At 49.0% G+C, this 21427-nt stretch overlaps 1 protein-coding gene across 1 annotated transcript in view; it reads left to right on the top strand.

The window, feature by feature from the left end:
• LOC132571595 (zinc finger protein OZF-like) overlaps positions 1-21427 on the top strand; it is a 388663-nt gene that overhangs the window by 340875 nt on the left and 26361 nt on the right. The window contains exons 2-3 of the mRNA XM_060238393.1: positions 13887-14013; positions 14392-14395. Of these exons, the coding sequence (XP_060094376.1) occupies positions 13887-14013; positions 14392-14395 (131 nt within the window). The remainder of the gene's footprint in view (positions 1-13886; positions 14014-14391; positions 14396-21427) is intronic.

Here is a 21427-nt window from a genome sequence, read left to right as displayed (position 1 = left end):
TTAATTATATGTCATTTTGTCCAAAGAAGAGGAAGGGGTGGGGGTGGGGGTGGGGTGGGTGGTATTAGGATCATGAAGACCACCAAGGGTGGGGGAGAGTGAATGCCTGGACTTGGCTGGCAAGGCAGCAAGGGAGGGCGCTCACCCAGAGCCTCGTTCTAGAGTCTGTTGCATTTTCTTTCACAGCGGGTCTTATTCCTAGACAGGGGTTTTTTTTAAGAAAAAGAGGTGCCAGAGCTCATTAGCACAACTCGTTTGCATAACTCACTCGAATATACCACAAACCCCGGACATCACCAGAAGGTATAATAAATGATATCAGCTCAGCATCTACCTTTAAATGCTCTTGGATTATAACTGTAATTCAACAGAGTAATTTTAATCTAAACAAGAGGCTAGACGGCCATCTGACAGCAATGCAGATCCAGTGAATTTAGGGGGAGGTGTTTGTGAGTTTCCTGCATTGCGCAGGGGGTTGGACTAGATGACCCTGGAGGACCTTTCCAAACCCCCCCCCCCATATCTTCTCCAGGGAAGCTGATTTCTGTAGTCTGGAGATGAGTTGTCCACCCCCACTGCCCCCCACCCCCAGGCTGGCATCCCTATTAAAACATCAAAACCAGTTTACAGACATGCAACTACACACACACACACCCACACACCATGATATTCAGCGTGATTTCTCAAAATCCTCATCCCTTTCAAACAGGCCTGGCTCTGCCAAGGAATGCCAACATCGGTTTCATTTCTCTGCGCTGCTGGCATTTTGTCTCCTGGCTGCCTTGAAGGGCTGGAATCCTCTCTAAGCAGGGGTTGTTGTTTGGGGGGGGGGAGTGCTTTTTGTGGCTGGATCCCCCAGTTTCCCCTGGACCAGCACCTCTTTTGGGGGGAGAAGGGCTCCCAATTCCTGATGAGAGAACTGGCAGAAACCAGGGCAACATTGCATATAGGAGTCCCACCACGTGTCCTATTTTCCTTTAAAGAATGAGCACTCTCTCTCTCTCTGGAAGAGTTAAAGAGAGAGAGGCGGGGAGGACTAGCAGTCCTAGAGAGGCACATGGAAAGGCTGTAAGCAGAGGGTGGGGGGGAGCCATTTCTTCCTCCTTCACCCCTTGCAAGAAAGCACCTGTGCATCTTGGAGACTGGGAGTTAATCTGGTGAGCTCGAAGAGGATTGGTGGGGGTGGGATATGGGGTGGGGGGCTGCAATGCAAGACCCAAAGCAAAGATCAAGGCGGGGGGGGGGGGGGAGATGTAGTGGGGGAGTGAAAGAGACCACCAGCCGCTCCCACCCAGTTTTCTTCTTGCCTGCCTTCGTTCTCCTCCCCTCTCCCAACCTCTGTCCCTACCCTACTTAGAGCCGCATGTCCCCCTCCCCGCCCCGTTTTAAAAGTTTTATTAGTTTTCTGAAAGTTAGGGGTAAGAGGGAATAGAAAATTATAGTTACAGCTATATCTTCATCTGCATGTAATATACTTTCTTAGACTACAGGTCTGCATCTGATATACTTTCTTAAAATACATATACTGTCACATACTATTATCTCTACACTTTAAATCTTCAACATTTTAATGCATTTATGTTGTAAGTCTTCTTGTTGAAGTACCTTTCTAGGTTGACGTTTCCAACAAAGGCAGTCTTATAATAACAAAAAATACAGGAGAAAGGAGATATAAGTTCACACCAAAGAGTCTTAAGATTCGTGAGCATCTAGCCCAGCCAGGAAGGAGGTTTTTGTAGCGGACTTGAGCGCAGAATCCGAATCCAGTGCCTTTGGAGATTGGAGGAAGTCTAAATGGCTTCCCGAGGAACATTTAGGAAGGAATGGGGGTGGGCAGAGAGCGAGATTTGGGGAGGGAGAAGGAGGGAGCAGATTAAGCGAAGGGGAAGGAGTGTGGCGCTTAGGGGGCAGGGCCGAAGGGGCTGAAGGAAAGGGCGGGGGAGCTGTGAAGGGGGTGTTAAGGGGGTCTCAGGGACTCAGTCTGAAGAGTGCAAAGAGGGATTTTTTTTTTGCAGAGAATCTTTCCCCTCAGAATCCAGACTGTGCCCCTTTTGGGGGGGGGGGGAATGAAAGCCCAAGGGTCAGCTCTCCTCCCCACAGCTGATCTGCTCTGGGTTGGATGCTTTAGGGCAGTGTTTCCCATTTGCAGGGTCATGACCACAGAAGCCTCAATAGTGGGTCACAAGAAAAGCCAAAGCTAGCCCCGCCCCCAGCAAAGTATAAGTTCTGCTCTGCTTCCTTCCTTCCCCCATCTCTGTGTTGTGCAGAGAAAAGCTAGCCTTGAAGACTGACACAGGCTGCAAAGCCTGAGCTCCGTTTTCTTTCCTTCCTTCCCCCATGTCTATGACACATTTCCTGTCTCCTAGCTCCACCCCTGAATTTTAGTGGGCCATGAAGGAGATGTGTAAAAATAATTGGGCCATGGGGAAAAAAAGGTTATCGGTCTTCTTTTCTTTCCTTGGAACTGCAATCTTTCATTGCAGTGTTTTGCTTTCCCCACTCCAAGGTAGGTGGGAGCAAAACAGAGGGGTCTAATGGCTTCCTCCCGTTTAAACCAATCGGCATGGAGTTTCCGCCTTTCGGGTGTTTTGTTTAAATGGGAGTACATTGGGGGGGAGCAAAATGGAGGGTTTTAATGGCTTCTTCCCATTTAAACCATACGGTGTGGCAGGAAGGAAGCCATTTCAGCACTCTGGTTTCTCTCCCCACTCTGAGGTAGGGGGAGCAAAACACAAGACCTCGTCTTATTTCAACCAACCAGGACAGAGGGTCTGCCTCTCAGTTGTTCGGTTGAAATGGGAAGAAGTCATTTCAGTGCTCTGTTTAAATCCACACCCACTGCAAAGGATAGGGGGGACAAAACAGAGGTATTTAATATCTTCCTCCCGTTTAAACTATCCCGTTTCGCCGGTCCCATAGGGTATATGGTTGCCAAGTCCAATTCAAGAAATATCTGGGGACTTTGGGGGTGGCGCCAGGAGACATTAGGGGTGGAGCCAAGATCAAAGCTGTGACAAGCATAATTGAACTCCAAAGGGAGTTTTGGCCATCACATTTAAAGGGACGGCACACCTTTTCAACGCCTTCCTTCCATAGGAAATAATGAAGGATAGGGGCAGCTTCTTTTTGGGCTCATAGAATTGGACCCCCTGGTCCAGTCTTTTTGAAACTTGGGGGGTATTTTGGGGAGAGACACTAGATGCTATATTGAAAATTTGGTGCCTCTACCCCAAAAAACAGCCCCCCAGAGCCCCAGATACCCGCAGATGAATTCACCATGATTTTCTATTAGAATAAATCTCCATAGGGAATAATAGAGTTCCCAGCAGACATTTCCCTCCCCTCCCCCCGCTTTCTAGCGACCCTGAAGTGGGGGGAGGTCTGCAAACCGGGAGATCCCCTGCCCCCACCTGGAGTTTGGCAACCCTAATAGGGTATAATGGAGCCAAATACATTTGGCAATCTCAATTATTTTCTGAATCCCAATACTATACAATATTGGGATTTGGGAATATTGAGAAATACCAGTGTTTTTCAGGTCCATTATATCCACATCCCAAAATATCAATTTTGTGTGCGCATACTCCAGTTTAAGGGCGGTGGGGGGTGGGGCAGGGCTGGAAGGTCTTCTCATGAGGAAGCCTAATGCTTTATTAAATGCTTAGGAAGCTGTTCTGGGTGCAAAGCATTTTCATGTGTGCATCTTGGAAGAGAATTCTCAGTTCCAAAGTGCAACCTCCGTCAGTCTGATCCTGTTTTGGGGAAGTGAACTCCCTCTGCGGAGTGCGCATTTTGGAAGTGAACTAAATCTGCTCTCAGATGTTTGTGGAAATGTCCGGCCCTCGACGGCTGATGGCAAGGGAGGAGTTGGTTGGCTGAATGGCCTTAAAAAGAAGATTAGGAACTGGCTAGCTGTGGATCACCTGTAGCATGGAAAGAGAATTAAACGGCGTGTGATGAAAGGGCTGAGCCACAGCAGATTGATGGGACTCTCTATCTGGGGCAGTGAAGCTCCCTCCTGGGGGGGGGGGGTTGCAGGGGACTACATTTCCCAGCAGGCCTTGCAATCCCCAGGGCGGTCCACCCCGCCTCCGGCAGCGTTCGGCGGGAGGGGTCCTGCAGCGCCTCCCTCTCCCCACCTTTCCCCGGCTGCTGGGGCAGGATCCGGCCTTTGCACCTGTGCAGCAGCAGGACAGGTGAGCAGAGCGGAGGATTCGGGCAAGACGGGGGGGGGGAGGGGAGGGGGGCTTCCCGGGCTCAGCTGGTTCCGCACACGTGGAGGGGGGGCCCCTCTGGTCCGGGCGGGGTTCCCTTGTTGCCCCCACCCCTTAGCTGGCTGCTCTCGCTGTGGACGGGGGGGGGGGGGCTCTTGCTTTTTTTTGCAGGCTGCCCCGGGCGACCCCCCCCCCGCCGCATTGAGATTGCCTTTCTCTCTCCCCCCCCCCCCCCCGCTGCATTTCTGCACCGAGAATCCAAGTCCACTTTCTGCAAACGGGGCGGGGGGGGGGGAATCTGCAGAGCTGGCGAGTGCCCCCCCCCCCCCAGGGCTAGGAAAGCTAAAGCTCAGTACGAGCTCAGGCCGGCCAAAGATGCTAAAAACAACCAAAAAGAGTTCTTTTCTTATGTTCAGAGTCAGAAAAAGAGCAAGGACACAGTAGGCCCATTGCGAGGGCAAGAAAGTGAAATTGTAAGAGGTAATGAAGAGAGGGCAGAACTGCTCCATTCTCTGTCTTCCAAACTCCCCCTTGAATCTCTCCTTGGAGATTCTGCCTTTAGGGAACAGAGTGAGAATTTTTTTCATTTTCCATCTCGCTTTCTATCTTGCTTCACTTGGAAAGCTATCTGCATTAGGGCTCTAAGAGGCTTCAAGGGGAAGAATCCCTCCGCCTCTTTCCCAGTGTGTGGAAATGGGTGTCTGACAGGGTGACATCCCATAATACAGGGGTGGCCAACGGTAGCTCTCCAGATGTTTTTGCCTACCACTCCCATCATTCCCAGCCAGCATAGCCAATGGCTGAGGCTGATGGGAGTTGTAGGCAAAAAACATCTGGAGAGCTACCATTGGCCACCCCTGCCATAAAACTTCTGTTAAAGGGACAGCACATTTTTCTGCCCCGAAGCACTTCGCAACCCTGGATGAAATGTTTCTCTGTTGTGCACAAAGTTCTTAAAAATCCCCTTGCAGATGTCTGACCTGCTCCTTCATGTAGATTCCAACCTGGTCAGGCAACCCCTCCCAAGCCCAGTTCTTCACAGAAAAAACCGGGATTTATGATCGAATGTCACCAGGACCTGTTACTCTTTGCCTAGTGGTTTGCTGTTGACCGAAAAGCCTCACCTTTTTGTTTCAAACCCTACATTCATAGACGTTCCTGTAACTTTTATGTATGATACACAAACACTCTTTCCTCCTGATATATCCCGCCCCCTGGGGGGGGGCTCATCTGTGTCTGCTGGAGGTCGGTTGTAATTCTGTAAGAACTTCAGCCCCCCCCCCCCCCCCCCACCAAGGTTGGCAGCCCCATCAGCCCCCAGGTTTGTTCCACTAGGGAAGCGTAATTTTTATTATTACGTGGAATTCACTGCCACAGGAGTTCACTGGTGGAATTCACTGCCACAGGAGGTGGTGGCGGCCACAAGTATAGCCACCTTCAAGAGGGGTTTAGATAAAAATATGGAACACAGGTCCATCAGTGGCTATTAGCCACAGTGTATGTGTGTATATAACATTTTTTGCCACTGTGTGACACAGAGTGTTGGACTTGATGGGCCGTTGGCCTGATCCAACATGGCTTCTCTTATGTTCTTATTATTATTGGGGGAGTCAAGGTTTAATCAGTCTTATTTCACATCAAAGAATTCACACAGGGGAGGAACCATACAAATGTCTTGAGTGTGGGAAAAGATTCAGTCAGAGTACACATCTTACTTCCCACCAAAGGGGACACACAGTGGGGAAGAAACAAAAATGTCCAGAGTGTAGGAAAAAACTTCTATTGGAATAATCTCCATGCTTACCACTAAAAGATTCACATAGAGAAGAAATCTTACAAATGTCAGGAATGGCTTCAGTCACAGGTCACACTTAGTATTCATCAGAAAATTCACATGGAGGAAAAGAACATGGAAATGCCTGGAGTGTGGGAAAACTTTACTGACGGGTCCAGTCTAAGTTCCCACCGAAGAAGTCACACAGGGGAGGAACCCTATAAATGCCTAGATTGTGGCTATGGCTTCAGCTGGAGTACACCTCAGTGTCCCTTTGAAAATTCACACAGAGGAGAAACCATATAAATGCTTGGAGGGTGGGAAAAGCTTCAGTGTGCACATTTTACTGGCCATCAGGGCTGTATTTACAGGGGCCGGGGGGGTCGCTTGCCACAGGGGCTGCCAAAGAGAGGCTGGCTGCTGGAAATGCAGCTGCTGCAGACACATGCATGCAGAGCACGTGCTGCTAGCCACCCTCCCAGTCCTTGCAGCCTGCATGACGGCAGGTGGATGTGGCCAGCTTCAGCTCCTGCAGCAGACGGCTTTCTCCCAAGGCAGGGTTGGCCTAAACTATGCAGTGTGCTTTGCCTCCCGCCCTCCTCCCCATGAGTTGATGTGGGTCCAGGGACAGGGGCCATAAACAAATTCACAGACTGGAGAAACTACAAATCCATGGCATGTGGGGAAAATCTGGTCACCGTAGCATCGTTACTTCCCATTGAAGAATTCACTTAGGGGAGAAGAAGTTAGGAAAGCTAAAGCTCAGTACGAGCTCAGGCTGGCCAAAGATCGTAAAAACAACCAGAAAGAGTTCTTTTCTTATGTTCAGAGTAAGAAAAACATCACATTTATCTCTGCTAAAATTCATTTTATTTATTTTAGCCCAGTTTTCCAGCCTGTCAAGGACAAAGTAGGATCAGGGGAATGCTGTAGACATCATTTATCTTGATTTCAATAAGGCTTTTGCTAAAGTTCGACATACTATCCTTGTTGACAAGTTGGTAAAATGTGGCTTGGATCCTGTTACCGTTAGGTGGATCTGTAACTGGTTGACCCAAATTGTGCTTGTGAATGGTTCCTCATCCTCTTGGAGAGGAGTGACAAGTGGAGTGCCTCAAGGATCTGTCCTGGGACCTGTTTTGTTCAACATCTTTATCAATGATTTGGATGAAGGAATAGAGGGAATGCTTATTAAATTTGCACATGATACTAAATCGGGAGGGGTTGCAAACACAGAAGAAGACAGAAACAGGATAAAGGATGACCTTGACAGGCTGGAAAACTGGGCTAAAATCAATAAAATGAATTTTAACAGAGATAAATGTGAAGTTTTGCACTTAGGTAGGAAAAATCCAATGCATGGTTATAGGTTGGGGGAGACTTGTCTTAGCAGTAGTATGTGCGAAAAGAATCTCGGGGTCTTAGTGGATCATGAACACGAGTCAACAGTGTGATGCGGTGGCTAAAAAGGCAAATGCAATTCTAGGCTGTATCAACAGAATTATAATGTCCACATCACGTGAAGTGATGGTATCGCTTTACTCTGCTGTGGAGTATTTTACTCGCCTGGAGTATTGCGTTCAGTTTTGGGCACCACATAAGAACATAAGAGAAGGCATTTTGGATCAGGCCAATGGCCCATCCAGTCCAACACTCCGTATCAAACAGTGGCCAAATATGTGTGTGTGTGTGTGTATATATATACACACACACACACATACACTGTGGCTAATAGCCACTGATGGACCTCTGCTCCATATTTTTATCTAAGCCCCTCTTGAAGCTGGCTATGCTTGTAGCCACCACCACCTCCTGTGGCAGTGAATTCCACATGTTAATCACCCTTTTGGTGAAAAAGTACCTCGTTTTATCCGTTCTAACCTGACTGCTCAGCAATTTCATTGAATGTCCACGAGTTCTTGGATTGTGAGAAAGGGAGAAAAGTACTTCTTTCTCTACCTTCTCCATCCCATGCATAATCTTGTAAACCTCTATCATGTCACCCCGCAGTCGACGTTTCTCCAAGCTAAAGAGCCCCAAGCGTTTTAACCTTTCTTCATAGCGAAAGTTTTCCAAAACTGTAATCATTCTAGTTGCCCTTTTCTGCACTTTTTCCAATGCTATAATATCCTTTTTGAGGTGCGGTGACCAGAATTACACACAGTATTCCAAATGAGACCGCACCATCGATTTATACAGGGGCATTATGATACTGGCTGATTTGTTTTCAATTCCCTTCCTAATAATTCCCAGTATGGCGTTGGCCTTTTTTATTGCAAACGCACACTGTCTTGACATTTTCAGTGAGTTCTCTACCACGACCCCAAGATCTCTCTCTTGGTCAGTCTCTGCCAGTTCACACCCCATCAACTTGTATTTGCAGCTGGGATTCTTGGCCCCAATGTGCATTACTTTGCACTTGGCCACATTGAACCGCATCTGCCACGTTGACGCCCACTCACCCAGCCTCAACAGATCCCTTTGGAGTTCCTCACAATCCTCTCTGGTTCTCACCACCCTGAACAATTTAGTGTCATCCGCAAACTTGGCCACTTCACCGCTTAATCTCAACTCCAAATCATTTATGAACAAGTTAAAGAGCATGGGACCCAGTACTGAGCCCTGTGGCACTCCACTGCTTACCGTCCTCCACTGCGAAGACTGCCCATTTATACTCACTCTCTGCTTCCTATTAATTAGCCAGTTTTTGATCCACAAGAGGACCTGTCCTTTTACTCCATGACTCTCGAACTTACTAAGGAGCCTTTGATGAGGAACTTTATCAAAAGCTTTCTGGAAGTCAAGGTAAACAACATCTATCGGGACTCCTTTGTCCACATGTTTGTTCACCCCCTCAAAGAAATGTAACAGGTTAGTGAGACAAGATCTTCCCCTACAGAACCCATGCTGAGTCTTCCTCAATAACCCGTGTTCATCAATGTGCCTACTCATTCTGTCCTTGATAATAGTTTCTACCAACTTTCCTGGTATTGAAGTCAGACTGACTGGCCTGTAGTTACCCGGATCTCCTCTGGAACCACGTTTTAAGAAGGATATAGACAAGCTGGAACGGGTCCAGAGGAGGGCGACAAAGATGGGGAGGGTTCTGGAGACAATTGCATCTTCAAGTTCAAAAGTTTTATTTCTCTTCCTCTGCAACATCTATCAAAAGCGACATAAGGGAGGTCTAATCAGCCGTTCTACTGGTGGCTTCCCGTCAGAAAAGACCCTCTATTGGATGAGCATATCAGGTGTGCTGGCCTTTGCATTGTGCCTACCTCCTTAGAAACTGATGTCCTGCCCTGACCTGAAACAAGGCTGATCTAGTCAGATCTCAGAAGCTAAGCGAAGTCGACTCTAATTAGTACTTGGGCGGGAGACCTCCTTGAAATACCAGCAGTCGGGAAGACAGGGGTAGACTTTATTCAGCCACCTCTCTGAATATCCTCCAGGCTCCCAGTAAAGGTCAGTCACCAGAGGCTGCCATGACTTCCTGGGGCAGACACACACACAAACACACAATACAACCCTCCCCACAACTTGCGTAAATCTTAGAGAACTGTAATGCTTATGTATTTAGCTAAGTCTGAGGAATGTTTGTAGATCTGATTTTAAGTGTTTGCATTTTTCTGTTACTTGTATGATTAACTTTCATCTTTTCATCCAATCCTTAAGTAATAAAAGAGCATGTTTCAGTTTAAATGAAATCATTCTCTCTAAGAAGTTAACTTTTTCTTCTTTCGACACACGATCTGAAATCTGGCCTTGAATGTTTCACTGAACTGGAAGGGCCCAGTCTTTCAGAAAGTTTGCTCAGTTAAACCCGAGTGGCTAATTTCTGCAGGGTGTTCTCATCAGGCTTAATTTAAATCATTGCTATCCCATAATAAGCCCAGCACAGCCTGGATCCCTCTTGCCTGCAAGACCACCGTTCCCACTCTGCTACACTGAAGACACCTGGAGTGCCCCTGAGCAGGGCCTTCTGCAGTTGGCCCCCTTCAGACGGGCCAAATCAACAGTTGCCTCTTCATGTGCGTCCTTTGTTGTACCCAAAGCCTGGGGGAGGAGCCTGCATGAACAGCCTGCACGAGTAGGCCAGAAAGGCCTCCTTTATCATAGCTCTCTGCAGTTCATGCAATGAAATGTTTTCAGGAAGTTGTTTCGGTCAAGGGAAGAGGGACTGTGGTCTGTACTGCCATAAGCAAGAGCCTTCTGTGTAACTCCTGTGTCATGTAGATGTTTTTGCTTGGTTCCAGCTCTCCCCACCCCCCACCACCAGGCACCCAGTAGACCCAGTAGTGCCTGGAGGTAGATGTTGTTTACCTTGACTTCCAGAAAGCTTTTGATAAAGTTCCTCATCAAAGGCTCCTTAGAAAGCTTGAGAGTCATGGAGTAAAAGGACCAGTCCTCTTGTGGATCAAAAACTGGCTGAGTAATAGGAAGCAGAGAGTGAGTATAAATGGGCAGTCTTCGCAGTGGAGGACGGTAAGCAGTGGGGTGCTGCAGGGCTCGGTACTGGGTCCCATGCTCTTTAACTTATTCGTAAATGATTTAGAGTTGGGGGTGAGCAGTGAAGTGGCCAAGTTTGCAGATGACACTAAATTGTTCAGGGTGGTGAGAACCAGAGAGGATTGTGAGGAACTCCAAAGGGATCTGTTGAGGTTGGGTGAGTGGGCGTCAACGTGGCAGATGCGGTTCAATGTGGCCAAGTGCATAGTAATGCACATTGGGGCCAAGAATCCCAGCTACAAATACAAGTTGATGGGGTGTGAACTGGCAGAGACCGACCAAGAGAGAGATCTTGGGGTCGTGGTAGATAACTCACTGAAAATGTCAAGACAGTGTGCGTTTGCAATAAAAAAGGCCAACGCCATGCCGGGAATTATTAGGAAGGGAATTGAAAACAAATCAGCCAGTATCATAATGCCCCTGTATAAATCGATGGTGCGGTCTCATTTGGAGTACTGTGTGCAGTTCTGGTCGCCGCACCTCAAAAAGGATATTATAGCATTGGAGAAAGTCCAGAAAAGGGCAACTAGAATGATTAAAGGGCTGGAGCACTTTCCCTATGAAGAAAGGTTGAAACGCTTGGGGCTCTTTAGTTTGGAGAAACGTCGACTGCGGGGTGACATGATAGAGGTTTACAAGATAATGCATGGGATGGAGAAAGTAGAGAAAGAAGTACTTTTCTCCCTTTCTCACAATACAAGAACTCATGGGCATTCGATGAAATTGCTGAGCAGACAGGTTAAAACGGATAAAAGGAAGTACTTCTTCACCCAAAGGGTGATTAACATGTGGAATTCACTGCCACAGGAGGTGGTGGCGGCCACAAGTATAGCCACCTTCAAGAGGGGCTTAGATAAAACTATGGAGCACTGGTCCATCAGTGGCTATTAGGCACAGTGTGTGTGTATATATAAAAATTTTTGCCACTGTGTGACACAGAGTGTTGGACTGGATGGGCCGTTGGCCTGATCATACATGGCTTCTCTTATGTTCTTATGTTATTATGACCCGGCACCAGCCACAGAAGCTTCAATTCTGGGTCACAAGAAAAGCCAAAGCTAGCCCCGCCCCCAGCAAAGTATGAGCTCTGCTCTGCTTCCTTCCTTCCCGCGTCTCTGTGTTGTGCAGAGAAAAGCTAGCCTTGAAGACTGACACAGGCTGTAAAGCCTGAGCTCCGTTTTTCTTCCTTCCTTCCCCCATCTCTGTGTTGTGCAGAGAAAAGCTAGCCTTGAAGACTGACACAGGCTGTAAAGCCTGAGCTCCGTTTTCCTTCCTTCCTTCCTTCCTTCCTTCCTTCCTTCCTTCCTTCCTTCCTTCCTTCCTTCCTTCCTTCCTTCCTTCCTTCCTTCCTTCCTTCCTTCCTTCCTTCCTTCCTTCCTTCCTTCCTTCCTTCCTTCCTTCCTTCCTTCCCCCATCTCTGTGTTGTGCAGAGAAAAGCTAGCCTTGAAGACTGACACAGGCTGCAGTGCCTGAGCTCCGTTTTCCTTCCCTCCTTCCCCCATCTCTATGACACAATTCCAGTCTCCACCTCCACCCCCAAAGTCTCCTGGCTCCACCCCTGAATTTTAGTGGGCCATGAAGGAGATGTGTAAAAATAACTGGGCCATGGGGAAAAAAGTTTGGGAAATACTGCTTTAGGGAATTTATTTTCTCTGCTTCCCCACAGCCCCTGCCCTGGAGCGCTGGGGCCCTGCCAGACAGTTTCCCCCTAACTTTCCTGCCATCTTGCCCAATGGTGTTCTGGGCTGAAGTTGAATTTTGCAAGCCAGGCGGGATGGCGGACCATTTCCGCAGCCAGCTCAGGCAGAGACTGCAAAAACCCTTTTTCCTGCAGGCTAGTTTTCTGCGTGCGGGGAGAATTGAATTCCAAGGTGGCATCTCTCCCCTGCTGTCAGGCACATCATGCCCTCCCATTAGAGCTCTCCCACCTCATTCCCCCCACATTCTCCTAAAAGGGGTTGGGCAGGCAGAAGGATCTTGGCCTCCAGTTTGGTGTAGTAGTTAAGAGAGCCAGTTTAGTGTAGTGGTTAAGTGCGTGGACTCTTATCTGGGAGAACCAGGTTTGATTCCCCACTTCTCCACTTGCACCTGCTGGAATGGCCTTGGGTCAGCCATAGCTCTCTTATCTGGGAGAACCAGGTTTGATTCCCCACTTCTCCACTTGCACCTGCTGGAATGGTCTTGGGTCAGCCATAGCTCTCTTATCGGGGAGAACCGGGTTTAATTCCCCACTTCTCCACTTGCACCTGCTGGAATGGCCTTGGGTCAACCATAGCTCTCTTATCTGGGAAAACCGGGTTTGATTCCCCACTCCTCCACTTGCACCTGCTGGAATGGCCTTGGGTCAGCCATAGCTCTCACAGAGGTTGTCCTTGAAAGGGCAACGGCTGTGAGAGCCCTCTCAGCCCCACCCACTTCACAGGGTGTTTGTTGTGGGGGGAGAAGACATAGGAGATTGTAAGCCGCTCTGAGTCTCTGATTCAAGGAGAAGGGCGGGGTATAAATCTACATTTCTTCTTCCCCCAGAGGGGAGGAGGGAGGGGCTTCAGGCAGGGAAAGGGCCTCCTCTCTCCAGGAAGGGGTGGGCAGAGTTTGCGAGGAATCATTTCCAGGAGAGGAGGGGAATGGATGATTAAAGAAGGTGAGACAGCCCCCCACCCGTGTAAAATGGCCACTTGTGCGGAGAAATCTGGGGTCAAGCTCTGCTGAGCCTTGGTGGATCAAATCCAGGATCTCGATTTGTGCCCTGAATCCAATCTGGAGAGAATTTCATTCCATGAATTGGCGCAGAAAATGCGCGGGGAGCAAACTGGTTTCCCACCCTCTTTCTTTCTCTCCCTCTCAGGCAGGAGTGGAAGGACCCTTTGGACATCTCCTCCACCGTCTCTGAAGAGAAAAGAGCCAGCATGCAGCCAGCTCAGGTATTGGGGGGGGGGACGGGGGGTCCACCGTGTGGCGGTCAATAACAATGCTTTCTTCTCTGCTGTGGTGCTCAGAGGATTGGGCTCCTTCCTTTAATTCCAGTGTTCCCCACTGGGAAGACAGAAGAATGCTCACCCTCTGCCTAGGATGGTTTCCACAGAGAAGCAGGACAACTAGAACATTACTTCTCATTCGCCACACCTCCAAATGTCTTTTAACAACATAGAATTTCCATACTGGATTTCCTCCCAGAAAACAATCTGGTCCTTTATCACCTGGACAGCTCTGGCCTCTTTCCCTCAACGTTTCAAGCCCAGGGTGACTTCGGACAGCCCCTCTGGTTCCAAAATGCCCCCAAAGAGGGCTGGGGGGGAGGGGGAGATGTCTCCACGGGCTCTTCTTGCCACCTCTTTGCGCTGCTCTTTCCAGTGGTGTAAAGAAACGCTTCCTTCTGCTTCTTCTTGCAGGCGGGGGTGTCCTTTGAGGAGGTGGCCGTGCGTTTCACCCCGGGGGAGTGGGCCCTGCTGCGCCCAGCCCAGAGAGATCTCTACAAGGAAGTCATGCTGGAGAACTTTGGGAACGTGGCCTCTCTGGGTGAGGATCCTTTCTTCCTTCCTGCTGTGGAAGAAAGTCAGCCCTTCAGGAGGAAGGAGGTGGTCAAAGGGGACCCAATAGATGTTGTTTACCTTGACTTCCAGAAAGCTTTTGATAAAGTTCCTCATCAAAGGCTTCTTAGTAAGCTCGAGAGTCATGGAATAAAAGGACAAGTCCTCTTGTGGATCATAAACTGGCTAATTAATAGGAAGCAGAGAGTGAGTATAAATGGGCAGTCTTCACAAAGGAGGACAGTAAGCAGTGGAGTGCCGCAGGGCTCAGTACTGGTGCCGTGCTCTTTAGCTTGTTCATTAATGATCAGGAGTTGGGAGTAAGCAGTGAAGTGGCCAAGTTTGCAAATAACACTAAATTTTTCAGGGTGGTGAGAACCAGAGAGGATTGTGAGGCACTCCAAAGAGATCTGTCGAGGCTGGGTGAGTGGGCGTCAACGTGGCAGATGAGGTTCAATGTGGCCAAGCGCAAAGTAATGCACATTGGGGCCAAGAATCCCAGCTACAAATACAAGTTGATGGGGTGTGAACTGGCAGAGACTGATCAAGAGAGAGATCTTGGGGTCATGATAGATAACTCACTGAAAATGTCAAGACAGTGTGCGGTTGCAATAAAAAAGACCAACGCCTTGCTGGGAATTATTAGGAAGGGAACTGAAAACAAATCAGCCAGGATCATAATGCCCCTGTATAAATCGATGGTGCGGTCTCATTTGGAATACTGTGTGTAATTCTGATCACCGCACCTCAAAAAAGATACGGCATTGGAAAAAGTGCAGAAAAGGGCAACTAGAATGATTAAAGGTTTGGAACACTTTCCCTATGAAGAAAGGTTAAAACACTTGGGGTTCTTTAGCTTGGAGAAACGTCGACTGCGGGGTGACATCACAGAGGTTTATTAGATTATGCATGGAATGGAGAAGGTAGAGAAAGAAGTACTTTTCTCCGTTTCTCACAATAAAAGAACTCGTGGGCATTCAATGAAATTGCTGAGCAGTCAGGTTAAAATGGATAAAAGGAAGTACTTCTTCACCCAAAGGGTGATTAACATGTGGAATTCACTGCCACAGGAGGTGGCGGCGGCTACAAGCATAGCCAGCTTCAAGAGGGGATTGGATAAAAATATGGAGCAGAGGTTCATCAGTGGCTATTAGCCACAGTATTGTGAGGAAATGACCCCTCTTTTCCCAATGTTATAGTCACAAACATGGTTGCCAGGGCGCCTGGAGAAGTGGGCTTGCACCCGTCTGGCCAGAGAGTGCGAGCAAAGCCATCCAGGAACTGAATGGGACTCATGTGTACAAGCAGCCTAAGTGTATAAGTGTTCTAAACAGGCACAGAGTGCTTGCCAACGTGCACGGACGTTTCCCCGCTACTGCGTGAAGTCCGCCATGGTGGGGAAGAAGCTGCACCGCCACGGAGCTGTCCAGGCGACCGGTGTTGAAGCGCTAAGCATGGAAGCCACTGTGTTTCGCTAACACCACTCGTAGCCATCTTCCTGCCTGGTTGGACTTCATTTCTTCTCAATGGGAATCTCACGTACACACCCTGAGTCAGTCCTAGCCCGCAAGCAACCCATCCGTTTTATGAATGGATTAATAGCTCGACTGTTGATCCTAATTGCTCAGTAATATCTTGGACAGTAGCTCTGCCTAGGAAATGAGTAGAAAAGAGGAAGGATCTCTCCTGTCACATCCAAGCCTTTTGTCTACACCGGGGATACCTAGGTCAATATCTGATTCCCTATTGTCACATTCCCAGATAATCCCATCTCATCCCAAGCACCCAGCCATTTCCATACTGATATCACTGGAGCCGCCCCAGGCCCTGTCGCAACCTGGAAGTTTCCAGGATGCCCAGGACGAAGGTGAAGTTCATTGGCCAAAGCATACACCCAATCAGGTGTCACCAAAGACTCGCCATTGGTCCAGCTGATGTCCAGCCTTCGTGGTCATCAACAGAACCTCCCATCTCCCCTCCCAGTCACCTCCCATCCCCTCGGGACTGAGGTGACTCTTTATAACCTGTGGACTAGCTACCCACAGGTGTGCTTTCTATTCAGCAACCCCCATTTCCCGCTGTGTAGATACATCCCCGATTCCTGATCAGTTTTGGGTCCTCCCCCATTCCCTTATTCGTCGCCATCGGAGTCTTCCTTGGAGTCTGCGAGAGGTAGTATCACCCTGTCTGTTTATCCTTATATGTACCCCTATCGATCTATCTATATTTCTTTAGACCTGTGTGAATGTGTGATTGTTTTGTATTTTTATCTTGTGTGAAAGAACTATTATTCCAAATAAATTACAATTGATTTTATTAAATTAGAGTCCTTTTATTGAGCATTTACTATCTGGATGGTTGAGCCTGGTATACATTTGGTAAAAAGATTCCTATTTAAGCCAGGTGTCCATCAAACTAATTCCCCAACCTCGTTTTGAGGGCATTTTGGCTTACAGTATATATGTGTGTGTGTGTATGTGTGTGTATATGTACGTTTGTGGGAGTATATATACATACACACACACACATATTGGCCACTGTGCGATACAGAGTGTTGGACTGGATGGGCCACTGGCCTGATCCAACATGGCTTCTCTTATGTGACTCAGAGTGTTGCATAGAGAGTTGTCGCAGGGTGTCTGTGTGTGAGTGTGGAATTTAAACACGTTTTCATACAGCTCAGAATCTGTGGCATTCATTGTCCATTAATTGTGATTCCTCTCAAAGGGGATTAGACAAGTTCATGGAAGGCAGTTCTTCACAGTAATTAAAATATTCCGGTCTCACCCTCCTCCTCATTCTGGGGCACCAGAGATCTGAAAAAAACTTTTGGGGGCCAATAAGGATGGGAGGATTTGGCTTCTGTACCCGTGCTTACGGGGGCATCTCGTGGGCTGCTGTGGGAAACAGGATGCTGGAGGAGGAATAGCAGGGTGTGAACTGGCACCTCTCAACAACTGTTCTCTCAAGAGCGGTTTCTGTCAGAGCTCTCTCAGCCCCTCCTACCTCACAGGGTGCCTGTTGTGGAGAGAGGAAGGGAAAGAGATTGTAAGCCGCTCTGAGAGCCTGAATGAAGGGCGGGGTAGCCAGAAGTCTCTACCCACGAGTCTCTAGGTGCGCTCAAGTCACGTGTGGGCCAATGGAACAGTGATGTGTCACACCACGTCATTTCCACTCCCTTTGAAATACATAGAATCCTAGAGTTGGAAGGGACCTCCAGGGTCATCTAGTCCAAACCCCTGTACAATGCAGGAAACTCACAAATACCTCCCCCTAAATTCACAGGATCTTCATCGCTGTCAGATGGCCCTCTAGCCTCTCTTTTAAAACCTCCAAGGAAGGAGAGCCCACCACCTCTCAAGAAAACGTGTTTCACTGAGGAATCGCTCTAACAATCAGGAAGTTCTTAGAATCATAGAATCCTAGAGTTGGAAGGGACCTCCAGGATCATCTAGTTCAACCCCCTGCACAATGCAGGAAACTCACAAACACCTCCCCCTAAATTCACAGGATCTTCATTGCTGTCAGATGGCCCTCTAGCCTCTGTTTAAAAACCTCCAAGGAAGGAGAGCCCACCACCTCCCGAGGAAGCCTGTTCCACTAAGGAATTGCTCTAATGGTCAGGAAGTTCTTCCTAATGTTGATGCTTAAACTCTTTTGAATTAATTTCAACCCATTGGTTCTGGTCCTACCTTCCGGGGCCACAGAAAACAATTCCACACCATCCTCTATAGGACAGCCCTTCAAGTCCATGAAGATGGTGATCATATCACCTCTCAGCCGTTTACCAACTTGTCAACAAGGATAGTATGTGGAACTTTATCAAAAGCCTTAGTGAAATCAAGATGAATGATGTCTACAGCATTCCCCTGATCCAGCAAGGTAGTCACTTTCTCAAAAAAAGAGATCAGGTTAGTCTGACATGACTTGTTCTTGAAAAAACCATGCTGGCTCTTAGTAATCACATCCATTCTTTCTACAAACAAGCCCATGGAATAGCAAGTCCCAGAAAACACTCCTCTTTCCTCCTTTGTCTCGCAGGCAGTGAAGAGATGCTGTTGAATCGTTGTCTTTTCAGAAGTGTGGAAACGGCTGCTGCGTCTACAGTCCAGGTGAGGGATCTGAGCAGGGGACAGTCTGGACCCCTCCTCCTTTCTCAGTGCGGCTTTTGCTCTTGCAGTTTCTGTAAGGTTTCCAGGCATGAGAGGGTCTGCATGCCATTCCCCCAAGCCTTACATCCTGTACCCTTCCAGGCTACTCCCTTCCAGTGCGCAATCTCTGCCTGGCATGACCTCTGAAGAGGAGGGGATCTGCTTTTTCTTCCAGGGTCCTTTTTCCTTTGAGGAGGTGTCCGTCTCTTTCACGGAGGCAGAGTGGGCCCTGCTGGATCCGGGACAAAGAGCTCTGTACATGGAAGTCATGCTGGAGAACTATGGGAACGTGGCCTCTCTGGGTAAGCACGTTTTCTAGGTGCCAAAGGTGTGCATTCTGCCATTGTGATGAGGTATACTGAACAGCAATATGCCGTTTTGACTCCCTGTCGCGCTACTTGCCCAGAGGCAACGGTGGCCAGTGGTGTAGTTGTCACCCAAGCTACAGAAGGGGTCCTGGACTGAGGTGAAGGTGGGATGAGGGGCCCTCAGAAAGACTCCAGAAGGGGCCGGATCCTCATTTCTTTGTTGCCAGCCTTTTTAACATACGTTTTCCCCGGACGGTATTACGAACATTTGCTCTGACTGTTATCTGGAAATGATGATAAGGCCCATTGTGGGGAGAAATACAAAGGGTGCAAAACGTTTGCTGCGTGTGTTGTGGCCTTGGGGGGTCTGGGATGGGTGGGAAAGATAGAGGGAAGCCAGGTATGCTGAGAAGGCAGCTTTTTGGAAGGGAAGTGGGGAAATGTGGGGTAAGTTATTCTTTTATTCTTGCTTGGATTCTGTCCTTCCCCTATAAGAATGGTCATTGTCCGTCTCTGCAGGAAAAAATTGTTACCAGGTCAGCAGGCTTCTACTTGGAGTACTGCCTCGCTTAAGTTTACTACTGGATGGGATCTGGCTAGAACCAAGTTTTGGTAGGAAGAGAAGAACACAAGCATGCTCTAATATTATCTGGGAGAACTGGGTTTGATTCCCCACTCCTCCATTGCCACCTGCTACCATGGCCTTGGGTCAGCCATAGCTCTGACAGAGGTTGCCCTTGAAAGGGCAGCTGCTGTGAGAGCCCTCTCCAGCCCCACTCACCTCACAGGGTGTCTGTTGTGGGGGGGAAAGGGAAAGGAGATTGTGAGCCGCTCTGAGACTCTTTGAAGTGGAGGGCAGGATATAAATCTAATATCTTCTTCATCTTCTTCTTCTAATGTATTTTATTGAACCTTAAGAAAAATAACATATGAATATATGAAGCTGCCTTCTACTGAATCAGACCCTCGGTCCATCAAAGTCAGTATTGTCTACTCAGACTGGCAGTGGCTCTCCAGGGTCTCAAGCTGAGGTTTTTTACACCTACTTGCCTGGAGCCTTTTGAGTTGGAGATGCCGGGGATTGAACCTGGGACCTTCTGCTTACCAAGCAGATGCTCTATCACTGAGCCACCGTCCCTCCAAAAAAGCTCAGAGCATAGAACTTAAACACAGCGTCCGCTGCTTAACTGAAGTCAGAAAAGAGAATTTTCTTGAGAACCGTACAATGGAATGTTGACAATAGCTATACTTTTTTTTGCAAAATTAAAACTTCCTTGTGGGAATGCCACGAGCACACCGGTAGTCAGGCCCTTGATGCCATTACACTTTGTCCATCAATGGGTTGTCAGCCAGGCCAGGGCCCCGGACATACAAGAGAGATGTGACACGAATCTCTAGACACTGAATCAGAGACACAGCATATAATTAAAGGAATGTAAGCTGGGGGTGGGGGGATCGGCAGCCAGGCACTGTCTGTGTGGGAAGGACAGGAATAGCCATATCTTAATGAAAGAAGAAGATATTGGATTTATATCCCGCCCTCCACTCCAAAGAGTCTCAGAGCAGCTCACAATCTCCTTTCCCTTCCTCCCCAACAACAGACACTCAGTGAGGTGGGTGGGGCTGAGAGGGCTTTCACAGCAGCTGCCCTTTCAAGGACAGAGGCTCAGAGCGGCCTACAATCTCCTTTCCCTTCCTCCCCCACAACATACCCTGTGAGGTGGGTGGGGCTTAGAGGGCTCTCACAGCAGCTGCACTTTCAAAGACAGAGGCTCAGAGCGGCCTACAATCTCCTTTGCCTTCCTCCCCCACAACAGACACCCTGTGAGGTGGGTGGAGCTCAGGGGGATTTCACAGCAGCTGCCCTTTCAAGGACAGATCCTCAGAGCGGCCTACAATCTCCTTTCCCTTCCTCCCCAACAACAGACACTCAGTGAGGTGGGTGGGGCTGAGAGGGCTCTCACAGCAGCTGCACTTTCAAGGACAGAGGCTCAGAGCGGCCTACAATCTCCTTTCCCTTCCTCCCCCACAACAGATACCCTGTGAGGTGGGTGGGGCTGAGAGGGCTCTCACAGCAGCTGCACTTTCAAGGACAGAGGCTCAGAGCGGCCTACAATCTCCTTTCCCTTCCTCCCCCATAACAGATACCCTGTGAGGTGGGTGGGGCTGAGAGGGCTCTCACAGCAGCTGCCCTTTCAAGGACAGAGGCTCAGAGCGGCCTACAATCTCCTTTGCCTTCCTCCCCTACAACAGATACCCTGTGAGGTGAGTGGGGCTGAGAGAGCTCTCACAGCAACTGCCCTTTCAAGGACAGAGGCTCAGAGCGGCTTACAATCTCCTTTACCTTCCTCCCCTACAACAGACACCCTGTGAGGTGAGTGGGGCTGAGAGGGCTCTCACAGCAGCTGCCCTTTCAAGGACAGAGGCTCAGAGCGGCTTACAATCTCCTTTCCCTTCCTCTCCCACAACAGACACGCTGTGAGGTGAGTGGGGCTGAGAGGGCTCTCACAGCAGCTGCCCTTTAATGGACAGAGGCTTAGAGTGGCTTACAATCTCCTTTCCCTTCCTCTCCCACAACAGACACCCTGTGAGGTGGGTGGGGCTGAGAGGGCTCTCACAGCAGCTGCCCTTTCAAGGACAGAGGCTCAGAGCGGCTTACAATCTCCTTTCCCTTCCTCTCCCACAACAGACACCCTGTGAGGTGGGTGGGGCTGAGAGGGCTCTCACAGCAGCTGCCCTTTCAAGGACAGAGGCTCAGAGCGGCCTACAATCTCCTTTGCCTTCCTCCCCTACAACAGATACCCTGTGAGGTGGGTGGGGCTGAGAGGGCTCTCACAGCAGCTGCTCTTTCAAGGACAGAAGCTCAGAGCGGCCTACAATCTCCTTTGCCTTCCTCCCCCACAACAGACACCCTGTGAGGTGGGTGGAGCTCAGGGGGCTTTCA

Source organism: Heteronotia binoei, chromosome 5 (assembly GCF_032191835.1).
Source record: "Heteronotia binoei isolate CCM8104 ecotype False Entrance Well chromosome 5, APGP_CSIRO_Hbin_v1, whole genome shotgun sequence".
Taxonomy (NCBI): domain Eukaryota; kingdom Metazoa; phylum Chordata; class Lepidosauria; order Squamata; family Gekkonidae; genus Heteronotia; species Heteronotia binoei.
Note: the sequence above shows the minus strand (reverse complement) of the source record. Positions and strands in the feature narration are given on the sequence as shown.